The sequence below is a fragment of the Ambystoma mexicanum genome, chromosome 1p, assembly GCF_040938575.1.
Source record: "Ambystoma mexicanum isolate Mex_15411 chromosome 1p, UKY_AmexF1_1, whole genome shotgun sequence".
NCBI lineage: Eukaryota > Metazoa > Chordata > Amphibia > Caudata > Ambystomatidae > Ambystoma > Ambystoma mexicanum.
In genome coordinates, this window is record NC_090921.1 from 1,221,642,707 (window position 1) to 1,221,659,978 (window position 17,272).

The 17,272-nt window shown below is 42.3% G+C and overlaps 1 protein-coding gene across 1 annotated transcript in view; it reads left to right on the top strand.

Annotated features, from left to right (window-relative positions):
• Positions 1-17,272, top strand: part of LOC138537061 (IgGFc-binding protein-like) — a 198,609-nt gene that overhangs the window by 176,444 nt on the left and 4,893 nt on the right. The window contains exons 34-39 of the mRNA XM_069641427.1: positions 202-763; positions 5,910-6,112; positions 7,703-8,095; positions 10,149-10,435; positions 11,943-12,208; positions 14,839-14,952. Coding sequence (XP_069497528.1) covers positions 202-763; positions 5,910-6,112; positions 7,703-8,095; positions 10,149-10,435; positions 11,943-12,208; positions 14,839-14,952 — 1,825 coding nt within the window. The remainder of the gene's footprint in view (positions 1-201; positions 764-5,909; positions 6,113-7,702; positions 8,096-10,148; positions 10,436-11,942; positions 12,209-14,838; positions 14,953-17,272) is intronic.

A 17,272-nucleotide genomic window follows, 5' to 3' on the forward strand; every position in this document is an offset into this window, starting at 1 on the left:
TCCATGTAATAATTTGTATTCAATTTCTAATATGTGCAAATTCTTTAGTCCTTCAAGATTTGAAAATGTATCATTTAAAGCTCTGACGGATGTTTATATGTAAACATCTCGATATGGAGATTTGTATACCCCTGTATAACTCACAAAAAGAAAATAATTCTCTCTGAAAAATGTCTATGTTTTACATTATGACTTTGACAGGTCAATGGAGTAAATATGAATCTACCAGTGAGGCTTCAACAAGGACGAGTTGTGGTCTACAGAAAGGGACCGTATGCAGTGGTGAAAACTGATTTTGGCCTCACTGTAAACTATGACATGGTATCTAGCCTCTTCATCGCCCTGCCTGCCCGGTACCAAGGTCAAACCCGTGGCCTGTGCGGGAACTTCAATCGTGTAGCTTCTGATGATTTCACCACCCGAGATGGTGAGGTTGTGGATAGTGCCTTTCTTTTTGGGAGTAGCTGGGTTTCCGATGGCAGCACCAGCTGTGATCATGGATGCTCCGACAACTGTCCTGTTGTCAAAATGAATGAAACGGTGCGGAATAATTCCTCCTGCAAGATCATTCAAGATCCCAACGGACCCTTTTCTGCCTGCCACCCACACGTGGATCCAAGTGCTCACTTCTTGGACTGTGTTTATGATGTTGGACTTGCAGGAGGAAAAGAAGAGGTTTTGTGCCACGCCGTTCAGACCTACGTGGCAGTTTGCCAATCACTTGGGGTGACCCTTCGAAGCTGGAGAAACAGCACCTTTTGTGGTAAGAGTTTTTGCTTTACTTGCATCAACTAATGATGACTGCAGTTGCCATCTGCGTTTAATTTGACATATATATATTTCATATTTTACCGTTAATTACTACAGCAATCATTCAGTGTTTGTAGCTATAGAACACAAGTGGTTTACTGTATACAATGTGTTATTATATTTACTTCAAATGTTGCCATGCTAACAGCATGGTAAATGCATGGCCCAAATCAGCATTAATACTAATCAGCCAGACTTATCAGCGATTCAGCTATTAATGGGCTACTCTCTAAGATTGTTTTTTAAAGGATTTTCCTCATTTATAATGTAGAAATCTCACTTCTCCAAAGTTTATATTTTTGTATAGATGTGCCAGTCTTTGCATGCAATTCGATCATTTGATATCATTCAGTCAAATAATAGAACATTCCTACTGCTAAACACACCTGTCACTGGATTTACTCAATTAATGATCCTATTGTCAGTGATACCCAACTTTGCTCATTGGATTATGCCTTACGTTATCATCAAGTTGATATCTCCATGACACACTTGCCCAAATCTCTTTAGCTGTCAGTTACACACACACACTGTAGGGTGCAATACCGCTGGAAGTTAGATATCTGTTCTTGACGTGTGATTTTCCTGGCGGACATTCTTCCTGCATGAACCTATCCTTGGCACATGACCTATCTTCATCTCTAACATGATTGGACATTCATATCTGGTCATGTTGCAAACATTTAGCAATGGGCAACATTTGCTGACCTGTGTTCAAAGGTCCATAGGTGCTGTAGGTCAAGATTGAAGTAGACTATTATCTTCTTTGCTCCATTTTTTAACAACTAACCTAAATGTTGTCACATCCTTCACAATCGCAGTGATCCATAATCATCAAAGATGCTGTGTTCCATAATTGGGCTGACTAATTGGTTTTCACTGAAGATCTACAATTATATATTGGTTGAATGTATTGTCTTGATTCCCAAAGTTTCTCAAGTTTCACAAAACGTATAATTCTAGGTAAAAATAATATTTATTTTTGTGGCAAAAATGAGCCGAGTGGCGACAAAGTAATTTTCTTGTGGGGAAAACACATAGGGGTTCATTCATGGAATTATTTGCGCCGAAAAACGGGATTTGTGCGCCATTCTGATTTTGGCGCACAAATCCCTGTTTATCAGCGCAAATTTATCAGCACAAATTATTCCATGAATCAGCCCCATAATATCTTAATAGGATAGGATTCATTTATGATCGAAGTAAAACTATGAAACATAAAAAATAATTGAACTGTTAAGGTGGGGACACGGGAGATCTCCTGGATTGGGAGAATCACTGTGCTAACAATGAATCTGGTGCCTAGATTCCCATACTACTGTATGTCAATTTGGATGAGGATCAACAAGTCCACCTTGCAAGGTCTTCAGAATAAGTTGTTTTTCTTCATGTGAGGAGGAAAAAAGGCCACAATCTCGAGGAAATTACGTCTGTGCAGGTCAAAACAGAGAGGTATTGGGGGTACAACATCTGTATAGATATAATTTAGCACCACAAATTGCATACATTTTCAAATGGGGCTTTCGGGTCCTTCTGCAAAGTGGGATAAAATAGAGCGTGCTTCCTCTAATCTTCTTCTGCCTCGCCTCCTGTCCATTTATGCCACGGCGCTCAGGGCGGTGCCTTCATTGCTGCAGTAGACCCTCAATACAATGCACTACTATGAGACTTTGGCCACACCTGTGAGTATTGGCCCACATTCCCCGATTTTCCACAACCCTGAGTTTCAACCAGGTATGATGAAAGGGGGAATTTTGAACAGAGAACCTGGGGGAGCGGAGACACTTGCGCAGCTCCATCAAGGGGGCAACCGCGGCCTTTCTTGGATTCCAAAATGAATTTCAATCTGAGTGAAAGGGACAATTTCCAATATATATACACAGCTCAGGCATTGGGTGACCATCCCCAGGATCCAGGCTAGAGGTACCAGACCTCTTAATGCCCTGGAACTTATGTTATAAGTGGGGCAAATGAAGGCTAAGGTCTCCACCCTCTATAAGCTGTTGGAGCGGGTCGACCTGCCAGAAAAACTGTTGTATATGGCCAAATGGGAGGAACACCTGGGGTGTTCCATAAGAAATCTGGGTCCGAACTTAGACCCCCATGCACACATCCACCCGATGTATCACCAATAAGAATGTGTGTTTAAGTTGTGCTATAGGTAGTACCGAACTCCGTGTAGATTAGACAAAATGAAGCCTATGATTGGCCCTACTTGTTGGAGAGGATGCCTCCGGTTCAGGTACAATGCTCTATATGTGGTGGTCCTGCCCAGACTCCCCTGTATTTTGGAAAGAGGACTGTCCCACATCAAGGCTCTTACTTGAGCGCAGCTACCCCTGGATCCATGGGTGGTGCTTTTAGGGGATACAGATGTGGGGACGTACGCTAGGTTGGGACACCACGCAGGTCTGATTACACACCTACTGGTTGTAACCAGAATCACACTAGCCAATAATTGCAAGGGATGGAGCGTCCAATGCTACAGATGCAGTGACAAAAAATATGGGACATAATGGTGGCTGAGAAAATACTGACAAGTATCTCTAATCGATGTACAAGCTATGTCAATGACTGGCTCCCATTTGTCAAATATTCAGAGTCATACCCATTACGGGTATGTAGGCAGAGGCGCATGGCACGATTCGAGTTGTTGTGAGGCTGATTCTGCTCCCCTCACGCCTTGCCCTCCCCTTTTTTTCTTTTTCTGTTTCTTCTGTTTTCATGGCTTGGGGGTATCTGGGTGGGGATGGAACTGGTTGGGTTCCCCGGTGAATTGTGAGTTTATTGTTACCGTCAGTGACCTACATTATGAGTCTGACCTAGATCTTGTACCGACACATGAACGTTATATGTACTATGCTTGTTAATGTCTTAATATACATTGGAAACGTCTATAGCACTGATGACTGGGTGTATACTATAAATAAAGTTGTTTTAAAAAAGAGAAATGTTAATCAATATATTCTGATGTAGTGTAAGCATTCTTGTTTACCACCCTTCTGACACTATTGGTGGACTCGCAGTGTAAGGAAAAAGGAGGTTGGGTCATTAGTGGGACAGTGGGAGAGGCAGAACCTGTGGTACTGATGGGTGCAAGTTGGGCGTACTTGGTTCTTTTGTGCCTATGTGCTTTCTATGGGGTTTGTCAGAGAAACTTGGGAGTATGTTATTCATAGGTAAGAGCCTGAGATGTGATAGAATACAGCGCTTTGAGTCTGGTTAGCCCCTGATATTGGAGAGTATGATAGGGCTAAAGAGCAGAGCTTTGTCATGGTTCAATTAGTGTTGATGTACTAATGGCAGGGCTGTGATGGCCGTCTGTTGGGGAATGTGTACGAAGTGTAATGTGGTGGGAAATATTAGAGGGAAGTTGGTTAGACAGTGAAAGGAGGAGAAGGTGTACAAGGTAAAACAGCCCCCAAACTTGCACTATGACCACTGGCCTCTTGCAGGCAGGTCTCATTTCAGTAGCACACATTGCATGAATTCCTCTTTCCCTCTCTCAAATAGATACTTTGCATCCTATGAACAACAAAACAACCATCTGTGAGCTTAGTGATGAGGGGAAGGGGCAGTCTGGAAACTCCACTCAGTTACAATAGGCTACTTAAGGGTTTTCGAATGGCAAGAACGTTTGGTTCAGAGAAAGGGCTACTTGAAATTTGAAGGCCACAGTCATCCATGTTGCCATCCTTATTATGCTGGTTGGCAGGAGGAGGGATGCCTCAAAACTCTCTCTAGCATATGCTCCTCGTTGCTATCCTCGGTGGCCTCCAGGAAATCTGCACGACTTGGGCAGGGCAAGAAGTCATTTGTTAAATGCTGATCAGGGCATGGGCCACTAAAAGATAGTAGTGGAGAAAACCAGTGGATTCAGCACGTGTTTATACAAATACTAAGATTCGTTTGACAGATCAAACATTGAAAATATCACATTCAGGGTGGTGTTGGCATCCTTCCTTGCTTATTCAGAATTAGAGAAACATTACACTGGATGCATTTTCCAAAGTCAGCATTCCAAACCTGTTTCCTCCCTTCATCTCTTTAATACTTTGATTCTTCGTTTCTTCTTATTCTGCATGTCACCGGTTAACCTGTCCACGTCTCTTTTACTCAGAAATACTCTAAATGAGCTGAAATGTAAAAGTATGAAAATAAAACACACAGAAAAGCTATGGATAGAGAAAGGAAGCAAGTGATCGGAATCCAAGTGATTTGCCCGCGGCTGAAAGTACCGCGGGCAAATCGTTCCCATGAGAAAGGTGCGAACTACCAAAAGTTTGCACCTTTCTCATGCGAACACACATACATTCTCACACCCAAACACACACACACACACAACACACCCACAACACACCCAAAACACACCCCCCACACCCTCAGCACACCTCCACCCACACCCCCAACATAAACAAACCCAACTTACTTTAATTTTCACGCTGGTTCCCTACAGCGCCAGTTCCCTTTCACTTACGTGATCGGGAACCGGCGCTGCAGGGTCCTTTTTCTTTTCTTTTTTAACGGTGTCCCCCGCAGCCCCTGCTCACTATACCATAAAGTGTAGTGAGCGGGGCGATGCAGAATGCAGAGGACACCCCGGCAGTCCCCGTTTCTTTTTTTTTTTAACAGAAGGCTGAGGGGGTGACCCCCACAACTATACCATGAAGTATAGTGAGCAGGGCGATGTGGAGGACACCCCCGCAGTCCCTGTTTTCTTTTTTTTTTTTTTACAATGCTACCACCAAAGGTTCGAAATTTTGTTGTTTGAACCTTTGGTGGTAGTATTTTTAGAACAAATGCTGATTGCAACCATTTGTTTTCGGGAAAATCGTCCTAAACCAGTGCTAGTGGCCATGGGATGCCATGATGCCAAAGAGTAATGACTGGGAGTCCTACAGTGAGGCTGGCAGGCATGTCACCACATCCATTTTGGATTGTTTGATATATTTTATTGTGTGCAACAGCCCAGCCGCAACATATAGACTACTTAGGAATCCACTTGTGTCGGTTCATTAAATGAAATGACCCTAGTGCAGTACATATTGTATGTCCCCCCACATCCACAATCATGTGCTAATTACTTTTGCATCCCACAGCCATCCAGTGCCCAACGAACAGTCACTATGAACTCTGCAGTGGAGAGAAATGCCAGGACTCCTGCGCTGCCTCCTGGGTGCAGCCGGAGTGTGCGCCCGCCTGCTCGGAAGGATGCTTCTGTGACCCGGGATACTTAAGAAGTGGGGACACATGTGTCAAGTCTGATGAGTGCGGCTGTGAGCATGAGGGACAGTATTATAAGGTGAGCGGATACTCAAGTGTTCCTCTTTGTGAAGTGTGTTAAAGGTTTTCTGGACACCACCTGACTTTTATCTTGCCTCCGTTTTTATGATCTTGATCTGAGTGGGTAAAATCACCAAAGAAGTAAACAGTGATTTTTGGGACTTTATGAATGGTACAAGCTCTCAAATGTAGGTACTCACCCGTGAATGTTCTTAAAATACTCGGTATATATTAATGTACATTCTAGTCAGTAGATGTGGCACTTTAAACAATGCACAATAAATATCTACTAAAAAGTATATCCGTATGATATATTAGTTTAGCACACATGCTTTCTAAACAAGACATGATAAAGAGATAGACAGGGAGCAGCACGTGTTGCGAAAGCAATTGCAATGGTGCTGAGCTGCTTCACTGAAAACTAAAACGCGAAGCCGTGGCGTGTGACCGCGCTCAGTGGTAAACATCACGCAACTATTGGGGCCGATGCTCTGCCTCCTTTAAACACTAGGAGGAAATAACGAAATATGGACCCGAAAAGCTGGGAGGTAGTAGCCAATGACTCTTGGTTGGAAGTCGTTGCGGGATGGGAAGGTGATGGACTTCCAACCATGCAGGAGGTGAAACGGCAACGTGAACTCAACCATTACTTCTCACCTTTGCCACAGACTCGACAAAGATCCAGTCGAGGCTACCTATCATCTATGCAGGGTTGCAGTTGCCATCATAGAGCTGCAGTCTCCCCTAACCAAAGATGTAGAGCCGAGAAGAAAAGCAGGGAGCGATTGAATGACCTGTTTCCTAACATAATTACCTATTTATGTGTGACACCGTCATTAATGAATATTGAATATTGAGCCTCACTGTTTATTGTTATTTCATCCCAGTAAAAATATTTCACTAGAAAAAAAAAACCCTAGGGCAATATCTTGAATGTCCACAGAGTGTGGCAAATTACAACATGACATATTTCTGTACTATGCAATTTGCAGGTAGCTGAAACAGAACATGCTAGTGGCAGGGTGAGCTTGGTCACTTCAGTTCTACAGCACACATACACATTGGCCTTCATTACGAGTCAGCCGGTCCGGAAAGAACGGTGGTGGTAAATTTGGTGGGTTTGACCTGGCGGGTTTAACACCACTTGCCTGCAGGCGGACATGGAAACACCGGCACCATTGCAGCATGGTGCCAGTGTTTGCACCTCCCCATTCCCATGGAGTCCTAGAGGACTTCATGGGAATGGGGATTAACAGAATTCCGCCTCGGGAATTACCGGGTCACCGGGGTTGTAATGCCCGATGATTCCGGCAATCACTGAGGCGGAATGGTAATATGAGTCTGGCACGTTTACCGCCAGACTCGTAATGAGGCCCATTGTGTCTAAAATGTGTTCCCATATCATTTCATGGTATTCCGAGCGATGAATAAAGTTGACATAAAACAATAATAATATGATCATGTTTTTTCTGTATTGAATATTCATGAATACATACAAACAATAGCGCTGTTTCATGCTTCAAAGATCGTCACTTCCAACTGTTGTTTTGTTTGCGTTATGCAAATTGCCCGTGGAATTAAATCTTCCGTATCTCATTCTCTACTCCAGGTGGGAGAGCGGGCCTGGCTCGATGGCTGTACACAGAAATGCATCTGCAGCTCCCCCGGAAACTTCCAGTGCGGTAGCACCAAGTGTTCTGCCGATCAACAGTGCGCATTGAAGAACGGAAGGCTGGGCTGCCAGAATAACTTGAGTATCTGCACCGTGACCGGGGATCCGCACTACTTCACCTTTGATGGAGCCGTTACCACGTTCCAGGGTGCCTGCACCTATGAGATCTCTAAGACGTCTAGCTGGTCCTCAGACTTCTCATTCCGTGTCATAGCAGAGAACAGGCACCGGGGCAATCGTCACGTCTCCTTTGTATCTCGAGTGGACATCTGGTTGACTCAGAATGGATTCAGTACCCATATCATTGTGGGGCAAAACAGACATGTTCAGGTGATTTTCAGTGTGTGTGCTGTCTAACTGCCCGGCCAATATCGGTACCGAATATTCCTCTAGTCTGATATGCTCTAGACTGTCTCTTTTCTGCTGCCTCATTCTCTCCTACACCACCACACCTAGACGAAAACAAAAAATATTCAGTGCATGATATTTCTTTTGTAAGGCATCTGTCTACTTTACTGTCCAGTTCACTGTTTGAAATTATGGAATATATTCAAACATATTATATCGTTAATAAATACCAAAAATAATGTGTCCTGCCCATCAGACACTTCTCTTGGAACCTGCCAGCGTTAGTTTGCTTCTCTGCCCCATGTCTTTTGCCATCAAGACATAAGTAGTGGCAACTTCATGTTAGGCCCCAATCCATCTGTCTTCTCTTCTGAATCATTAATAGTATTGGGACTGGCAGAATTATCCAGGTTAAGATATCACAATCAAAGACCCTGTCATAAATTCTTAATACTTCAACGTTTCAATCCAACGTTAATAATACGTACAAAACCTAAAAAACATGAGAGTAGAAGTTGCATTGGTAAACCTCAGGTTTCATGCCACAGCAGTTCACACCCACATATTACCATGCTTAAGTTGCAAACAAAATAACCAAATGAGAATGTTATTACTTGTATACAAATGATCTACCTATGCTGCTGCCTAGCCAGTTTCCATTTCTAGAAACTAGACTCGGGTTCCTAAAATCATCCAGGTTGCAGCACCAAATTACTGCATCCCCAAAGTCATAGTTAGACCCTGACCTTCCAGTCAATCTAAAGCAATGTATCTTGGCATTGAAGGATTTGCACATTGGAACAAATAACCCACTAAAGTCAGAATCAACAGAGGCCATTTGATTTTCTGAACTTCCTGTTTTACGTAAAGCAAACATCTATTTATCTTATTGCTAACACTGGTTTCCTGTCAACATTCTCACTTAGATATGGGTGAAGGCACTAAACAAACACAATACATATGCATTGAAAATATGGAATATGTGTACAATGTTTAGTTTTTAACCAAGTTCTCTTATGTTATTTTTGGTGCAGCAGAACTGCATACTGTATAACCCTCACATAATGGCATAACTCTCTTTGATTTTTGCAAGTGCCTACAACAATGTTCCAAAGTGGCCTATTGCTTAGTGGGTTTTCATTGCCGACTGAAGAAGACTGACTGCCTGCCCTGAAAATGCCTCTTTGCATCACTAGGTGTATTTACAAGGAATATCTTCCTCCACCACTTAGAGTCGGTACAGCGTACATCATCTATCAATACATATATTTTTATGGCTGAAAATAGGTTTGTTTGATCCTTATACAATTCTACACTGTTCGACCAATCTGCACCAAATTGTGCATAGTGACCTATTAGGACCCTCCAGACATTACTGGTTACTTGACATTTTCACACCCCACCCTTTCCCCAATTTCACCGTTGCCTGAAATTGGCGAAACATCAATGTGGTCGCAGAAGGACTGGACAGAGCGAAGTGTCTCGACGCGAGAAACAAAACTTAAGGACCTTAACAGCCACTTGTCAATGCCCTATAATGCACAGTTTCTGAGATATTTGCACAGCAAAGCACCACAAAACAGAGCACTGCACCATGGTGAGGCGACTGAAGGGCAGAGCGCACAGTGGGTCCTACTATGCTGCAGCATGACAACTCTCACCTCCCCTCCACATCTGGTCTGGGGTATGTAAGGCAGCCACATGCACCCATTCTCAGTTCAGTTCAGGGTGGAATTCACATCATGCGATACTCGACTCAAAACAGTGACCTACAAAAACGTTTGCATCTCTACAGAACCTGTGCGGAGTACGGGTACATTTTGCTAGTTGGATATATTCAATGATATTTCCTCGAATAGTTCCACACCTGGTAAATAAAATGCCACACTTTTCAACAGTACATGACCTTTGAGAAATTGGGAAAGCTGGTTTATGTTCTTTTTGCCCAGTTGCAGCAGTTGTATACAGCTGAAATAAATAATATTGCTGACACACAGAGTCATATCAGCATCCATAACCTTATCTTACTTCATAGGTGGATGGGGTTATCACTCACGTGCCTGCCATTGTGGGATCGCTAGCCACTATCAGCTATGAAGGCAGAAGCATTCTGGTTAAGTCAATGAAGAATATGGAAGTACAATACGATGGGGTCAGTACGCTTCTCATCAGAGCTGGCCCCGAGTACAAGAACCAACTCACAGGGATGTGCGGAAACCTCAACGGGAGCCCTGATGATGATAAGGTGATTCCTGATGGAACCAAAGCCAGTAATGATCAAGAATTTGGAAACACCTGGAAATCAGATTCAAGCAGTCCAGGGTAAGAACTGAAAAAGAAAAGCATCTACCCATCACTTACCGTCTAGCGATCTAGTAGGCTATAGACGACTGGCTGAATAAAAAATCTATTATCTATGCATACTCTATTATCAAAAAGGTGTAGAACAGGGGCAAACATGCAATTCTCTTATATACATTAGTATTAATTATGATTGATGAGTAACTATTGTGACAACTACATAGAGACTTTTCCAAAGAGACATATCAGTTCCTATGAAATTGTTGACAGATCATTTTACTATTATACTACAGTAATGAACAATATACACATATATATACATATGTTCAGTACAAACCCGTATAACACACATGTTTGGTGATTGGGAAAGCTTCTTTCCTTGTTTCATGAGGGCTAAAGCATGTACTGGAGAGACAAGTTGAAACAAAATACTGGAGTGACAGATGGAGTGACAGAAAATCGAGTGAATATTTATTATGTGGCATTGCATATATTAACTTGCATGAATGTTCATAACAGAGGCATCACACCTTTACAAGGGTATTCATCTTTATTTTATTTTATTTTATTTTACTTACATCATTTTTATTTTATTGCTTAAATCTAATGGGATTAGCCCATGTTTTAAGAGATTTGCACAATTGGAGAGTTGTGGGGGCATTTCGATTCAATACTGAAGATTGAGTTCCAGAGAGTGGGTGCGTGTCAAGAGAAGGACTGTGTGCCAGTCCTCTCTTTGCAGATTGTGAATCAAGCCAATTGGTAGATTCTTGAGCAAAGAGGGTATGCCACCAGATATGCAGAGCTTAGCTGCTGGTACGCTGCTTGTGACCGCCTTCTAGATGATACATGCAGTGTTGAACAGTATCCTGACATGGATAGTTTGCATAGGATAGGAATGATTCGGTCACATTTCCGTGCACCTGTCAGGAGACATGCTACATTGTGGTGGACAGCTTTTAGGGGAGCCCAGTGAGCTGCTGGGAGCCCTTTCAGGAGGGCATTTCCCACATTAATGTGCAAGACCTCAAGGGCCTGCAATATGATCCGGAAGTCCTGCATTGGGATGAAGGGTTTGATTTTGCACTGCGTGGCGATTTGGAGCCAGGCTGTTTGGGCCTTCTTAGCTATGTTTTTAAAGAAGGGCAGGCTACTGTTAATGCTTAAGCCGAAGGATTTTGCAGAATCCGAGAATTGAGAACTAAATCCTTCTAACAAGCCATTGTTGGACAAGTTGTTGTTAACAGGGAGCCGATGTGGAAACATTTAGTCTTGGATGGGTAAAATTTGAGGTAGATAACCGACACCCAAGAGTGGATGAAAGCTAGCTAATCACAGAGTCCTGTGCTCATTTTACTCTCATGTACAACTATCATCTGTGTATTGATAGATGGCTATATCTGTCTTTTGGAAGACTGTACCCAAAGGCTCCATGTAAAGGTTAAAAAGGATTAGTGAGAGGATGGAGCCTGGGGGACTCCACAGACAACTGGGAGTCAGTTATCATGCAACATGTTCATCTGGACAGCCTGGTGTATGACCGAGAGGTAGGAGATAAACCAATTCAGGACAGTGCCAGAGAAACCCATCATGCCGATGAGGAAGTATACGAGGATGCAGTGTACGACAGCGTTAAATGCAGCTCAGAGGTCAATAAGTACAAGGAGGCATTTGCTGTCCTTATCCATGATTTGGAGTGCATCATCCACCATCTGGTTGGTGGCAGTTTTGATGCTACACTTGGGGCAGAACCCAGACTGGTAGTCATTCAGGATGTGTATTTGATTGGTTCTGGTGAGTACTTGTTTAGCGACTACTTTTCCCAACATTTTGCCAATAAATGGGAAGTTCATAATGGGCTGTTAGTTGGGGAGGTCATCTGGATCTAGGGTCATTTTTCTCAAAAGAGGTCATATGAGACCAGTCTTGAGAGTGTCTGGGAATTAACTTTCTTTGAGGGAGGCATTAATGATGCTGAGTAGTGCATTGGGCCCTGGGCAAATCAATTGTTTAATGAACGAGGCTTGGATGAAAATATCAGAGTAGGTTTGAGAGGGCAATTGTTTTTAGGAGGTCTGAGGTAGAGAGATCAGATAGTTCAGTCCAGAGGGGCAGTTCCATTGCAGGATTACAAGGTGGGCAAACACTATGGGAGGCGGACTTGATGAGATGTTGAATTTTTGTCTATTTTTCAAAAAAATATTTGTTCATTCTGTTACATTTTTACTGAGTTGCTTGCACCACCCGGTAGGGTTTGGAACAATGTTTTACTACTTCAAAGAGGGCTTTACTCATGTTAGAGACTCCAACAATAGTGGTGGAGTAGTAAGCAGCTTTGGCCTTGTTAATCAAAATACTATGGTTCACCCGGACGGGATAAGTGGTTGGTGAAATCTACAGGGATAGAGTTTTTGCACCACCGTTTTTCTCTAGTGCTCTGATGGAGCTTTTGTTCAAACAAAGCTCAGGGGTGTACCAAGGGGTGGATTATTTGGTCTTGGCCGCATTAATTAATTAATTAATTAATTAGCATTTTTTATAGGCATGCATTAGTCGAATGCTTTCAAATATAAATGTAAAATATGGTAAAAATGTTGACTACAGAACATAAATCAAAGAACATTATGAACGCATCAAGCAACATACCACAATTTGTGACGATGTTCGCAAACACATAAATACTATGTACCAAAACAAAAGACATCACATGTCCATCCTCACAATAGATTTCAGTTCTTCTTTCTGCACATTAACACAGTCTTAAATATCAAGCATAATTAGCAGATATATGGATAACTTCCTGGTAATTCAAATGTGTGTGTGGTATTCAATGTCATATTCCTCCATTAAGGATCTAGTTTAACCAACCCAACAGTCCAATGTATTGACATTCCCAGATTTTAAAGTAAACCTGCAAAGTGGGAATAAAACACCTCAACATATCCTTTTTTGAATATTGTACAACTCTCTTGTGTGTAATGGGGGATACATCATTCTATATCCAGCCATTAACACTTCTGTCAATAGCTTTTTATTCACTAGTATTAATTACTTGTATTTTCCAATCATTGGTTCATACAATATGTTTGACTTAGTTTTGGTTTATTAGATCATCTTTAGCTACTCTTTACTTAAGAGTTCTTTCTCTCAGCCCAAACTAACACAAGTATGCAATTATTCCAGCAATAAGATAATAATATGTTTTAATCCCACCCTATCTCTCCCATATTCCCATTTTTATTGTAACTGCAGATGCAAAGATGAGCTCCAGCCAACAACCTGGTTTCCCGATGGTGCTAGACAAGAAGTAAAACGCATTTGTGCCATTATTACAAATCACACTGGGCCCTTTGTGCATTGTCACTGGTATGAGGACCCTGAACCCTTCCACGTTGCCTGCCTGCATGATCTCACCCTCTATGGAACAGACGAAGTGATGGTATATTCTGCCATTGGCTCCTATGAACAAGTCTGCAAAACCCATGGAGTGACCATCCCACCTTGGCTCCCTGAGGGCTATTCCTGTAAGTACATGTACTGATCCAGGAACCTTGTGAGCTGAAAAGTATGAAAGAAAGAATCAACCGTCTCTGTTGTGTGATATGTTTTTATGTATAATGTGGCAAATACATATTGACATTTAACCATGTATACACCACTTATAAGACCTCACTGTTGAAATGTGTGCCCCATGTGAAAATGGTGCACTGTGGTATTTGGTTTGCTGAAGGTTCACGTTGACATTACAGAAGACACCTGAAGGCACTATTTGTCATTTTGAAGCCATGCCCTCTGCTGCTGCAGACAGACATTCTGAAGAGTGTGTTCTCTCATTTTCCTATGGGCATGTGCAATCGTATTGCTTATGCGCATGTGTTATACGCGGAAAGCATGAGCAAGGGCAATAAGGCCCTGTGTGCGTGCACCAACTGTAGAGGTGATGTATCTAGGATGCACACACCCTGTGCACTGCCAAGGTATGTGCAAAAAGCGGCACCCATTACGTAAATATAACTAATTTTCTTGATCAGAGTAAAAATGAGCCACTATTCGAGATACCCAGGATGCAGTTAAGTGTATTTAGATTTTCTGAGCTGTTTCATTGGGAAATCCGCAGCAGTTTCAAGAAACCCGTATCCTACTGATTTCCTAGAATCCTCATTATCTGAGCACATCTTTGCTAGTGCAACAGAAAATATAGTGTGCAAAATGGAAACATTATGAAGTATAAACATCACTTCAATGCTCCACCTGACAAAGCAACCTTCTGATTCATATTAGGCAACAAATCCGCTCTTGTATGATCTTTGCAAAGGTGATCAGCAGGGGCAAGTGTTGTTAGTGGACTTCCTGCTGTCCATACATTTTATGGAGTAAATGTTAAAATGTGAGGTAACAAAGTAATGTTTTCATTTTTTCTAAAGGTGAGATGACCTCGTGTGACATCCTAGCTTGCTCGGATAATGAATGGTGCGGAGAAGATAAAGGAGAATATGCATGCACCAGATATGAGAGCCCAGACCACCTGGACCTGTATGGTGATTATCAAACAATCTCAATAAGCCACAGTCACACTTGCAATAAGCCACAGCCACAATTTCAATAAGCCACAGCCACAATCTCAATAAGCCACAGTCTTACCTCTTCCACGCCTTATCTCTCTCCCACTCCACCTCTCTAAAATCGTTATGAGGATTATTTTAAACCAGATGGTACAATATACTAAGAGTCACTCACACAGTGACCCCTTTCAATCTGGATTTTGGTTCGAACAATCCCACCCATGTCTCCATCTTCTTAATCAGTGCTCACCACTCTCATCATCCTCCTTTTCCTTACCTGCCTCCAACCTTTAAGTTACGGATCCCTCCCTACTCCAAACCCGCTCCCTCCTTAATTGAAAATCACCACTTTACTGGGTTTCCTCCCACCACTCTGGCCATTATTTCTCCATCACATGGAACTCAAGCCCCTTCACCCAGGCACCCTTTCATGCGGTTGCAGTCACGCAATGTTTAACCAATTGCCATATCACCATCTACAACTCGATGACCATATGCTGTCTCAAGTCCAACTCCGCAAGCATGGAGGGTATTTTTTGCCTGCTTCCAATGCCACGCCCCATCTCTCCCAGTTCATGCCCCTCAACCATAGCTTGCATTCTATGACTCTCCTTGACTTTGACCTTCAAATTCATCATGGCCACTGCCAGTGCAGCCAGAATCAACATCTTATACATTAGGAACATCTGCTCTTAACTGATAACTCTCAGCGCTAACCTAAATCACTGCCTACTGTATTACTCAACAAGATGACTGCTGTGCAAACCAATTTCTTGGTCTCCTCTCCATACCTTTCCTTCCATCAACAAACCGTTCCTCTTTGAAACACAGGCCCTCTTCAACCTTCCCAAATAATACCTGACCTCTTCACACAGTTTCCAAACTACATGGCTTACCATACAAAGTCGCTTTTTCTGCATCCCTGCTACTCGTGTTGAAATCCATCCATGGTCTGTCCCCCAATATACCACATTTTATGTACTGTCATCTGTAGACTCTGCAGCATAAAAACCCACAAATCACTCTTTCCATTCACTCACTTTTGCGCTTTCTCCTTTCCTGTCCTTTCCCACTGGAATGCTTTCCTCCCACCCATCAAAACCATCCAATTAGTGGAGATGTTTCAAGCAAGACTTGATCTCCATTTGCTAGTGGAAAATCCCCCTGATTCCACCCTATGCTTCCTGCCAATGACAGCTATATTAATACTAGCCTTAGGATCTTAGTTTCATGATATTTATGTTTAGTCATGGAGTTTTTTGCCTGTGATTTATGTTACCCTCGACATCCCTTTTACTACTCGCCCAATTGATCAATTCCAACAAATATCTTTAGGGTATTGGCATATTTTTGTCTTTGTTGTGTTTGTTGTAGCCTTTATTTTCAAATCTTACACAATCTGTCATCATTTGGTTATCTGCCTCTAACGGGTTTCCTCAGTGTCTTCTTGACTGCTGGCTGGGAAAGTTTACATTTCCCCTCTTATTGCTTAACTTTGCAGCTCCTTAAAAGACAGTGATTTTCTTAAATATACATGCAATAAAAATTAATTATCTAAATCAATTCATCCATTTATATGTTTGCTGTCACTTTCTCTTGGAAACTTTGATAAAAAAGTATTCTTATGTGTCTGCTTTTCTCCCATCATTTCCTCCCACCATTCGATGGCTTGCTAGCTCAACTCATCCTAAACAACAAGAAACTCAACAGACTCAAAATATTCTGCCACATATATCTCACCATTTATCTTCAGTGGTTTTATTCTAATCATGGCAAGGGTTCCCTAACTCCAATGATACCCATCACAAAGGTTATCCATTAATAACCTGTAGCAATTCACTACCTCCATATATGTGAACCTCACCCAAAAGAATAGTTGTGTCCAGTGAAAAACTGTCATGGTGACACCCAAATTCTTCCCAATTCATCCTTATACAATCACAACTTTATTATATTCAGACCTTCTTTGGAGAAATGCATCTGGTACCTATGTGAAATCATAACCATCCAAAATGGCTGTATGAAGATTAGAAGAGAAACTGCCATAGTGAGTATCGGCCCCTTGTTGGTGATCTGCTGCCACTTTGAAACCTCCATAGTGGCACCTAACCACCTCGCCACAGTCAAATTGCTCCATATTTAGCCCTATTTAGTGAGGCAAAAATCTGCTGTGGCGTGCAGTATCCATGACATCCAAGCAAATCCGCAGATAATATGAGCATATATAAGACCGTACAACTCATTGGAACCAGACTCTCCGAACGTTGTGACAATCCCCATGTTCTGCCTACTCATA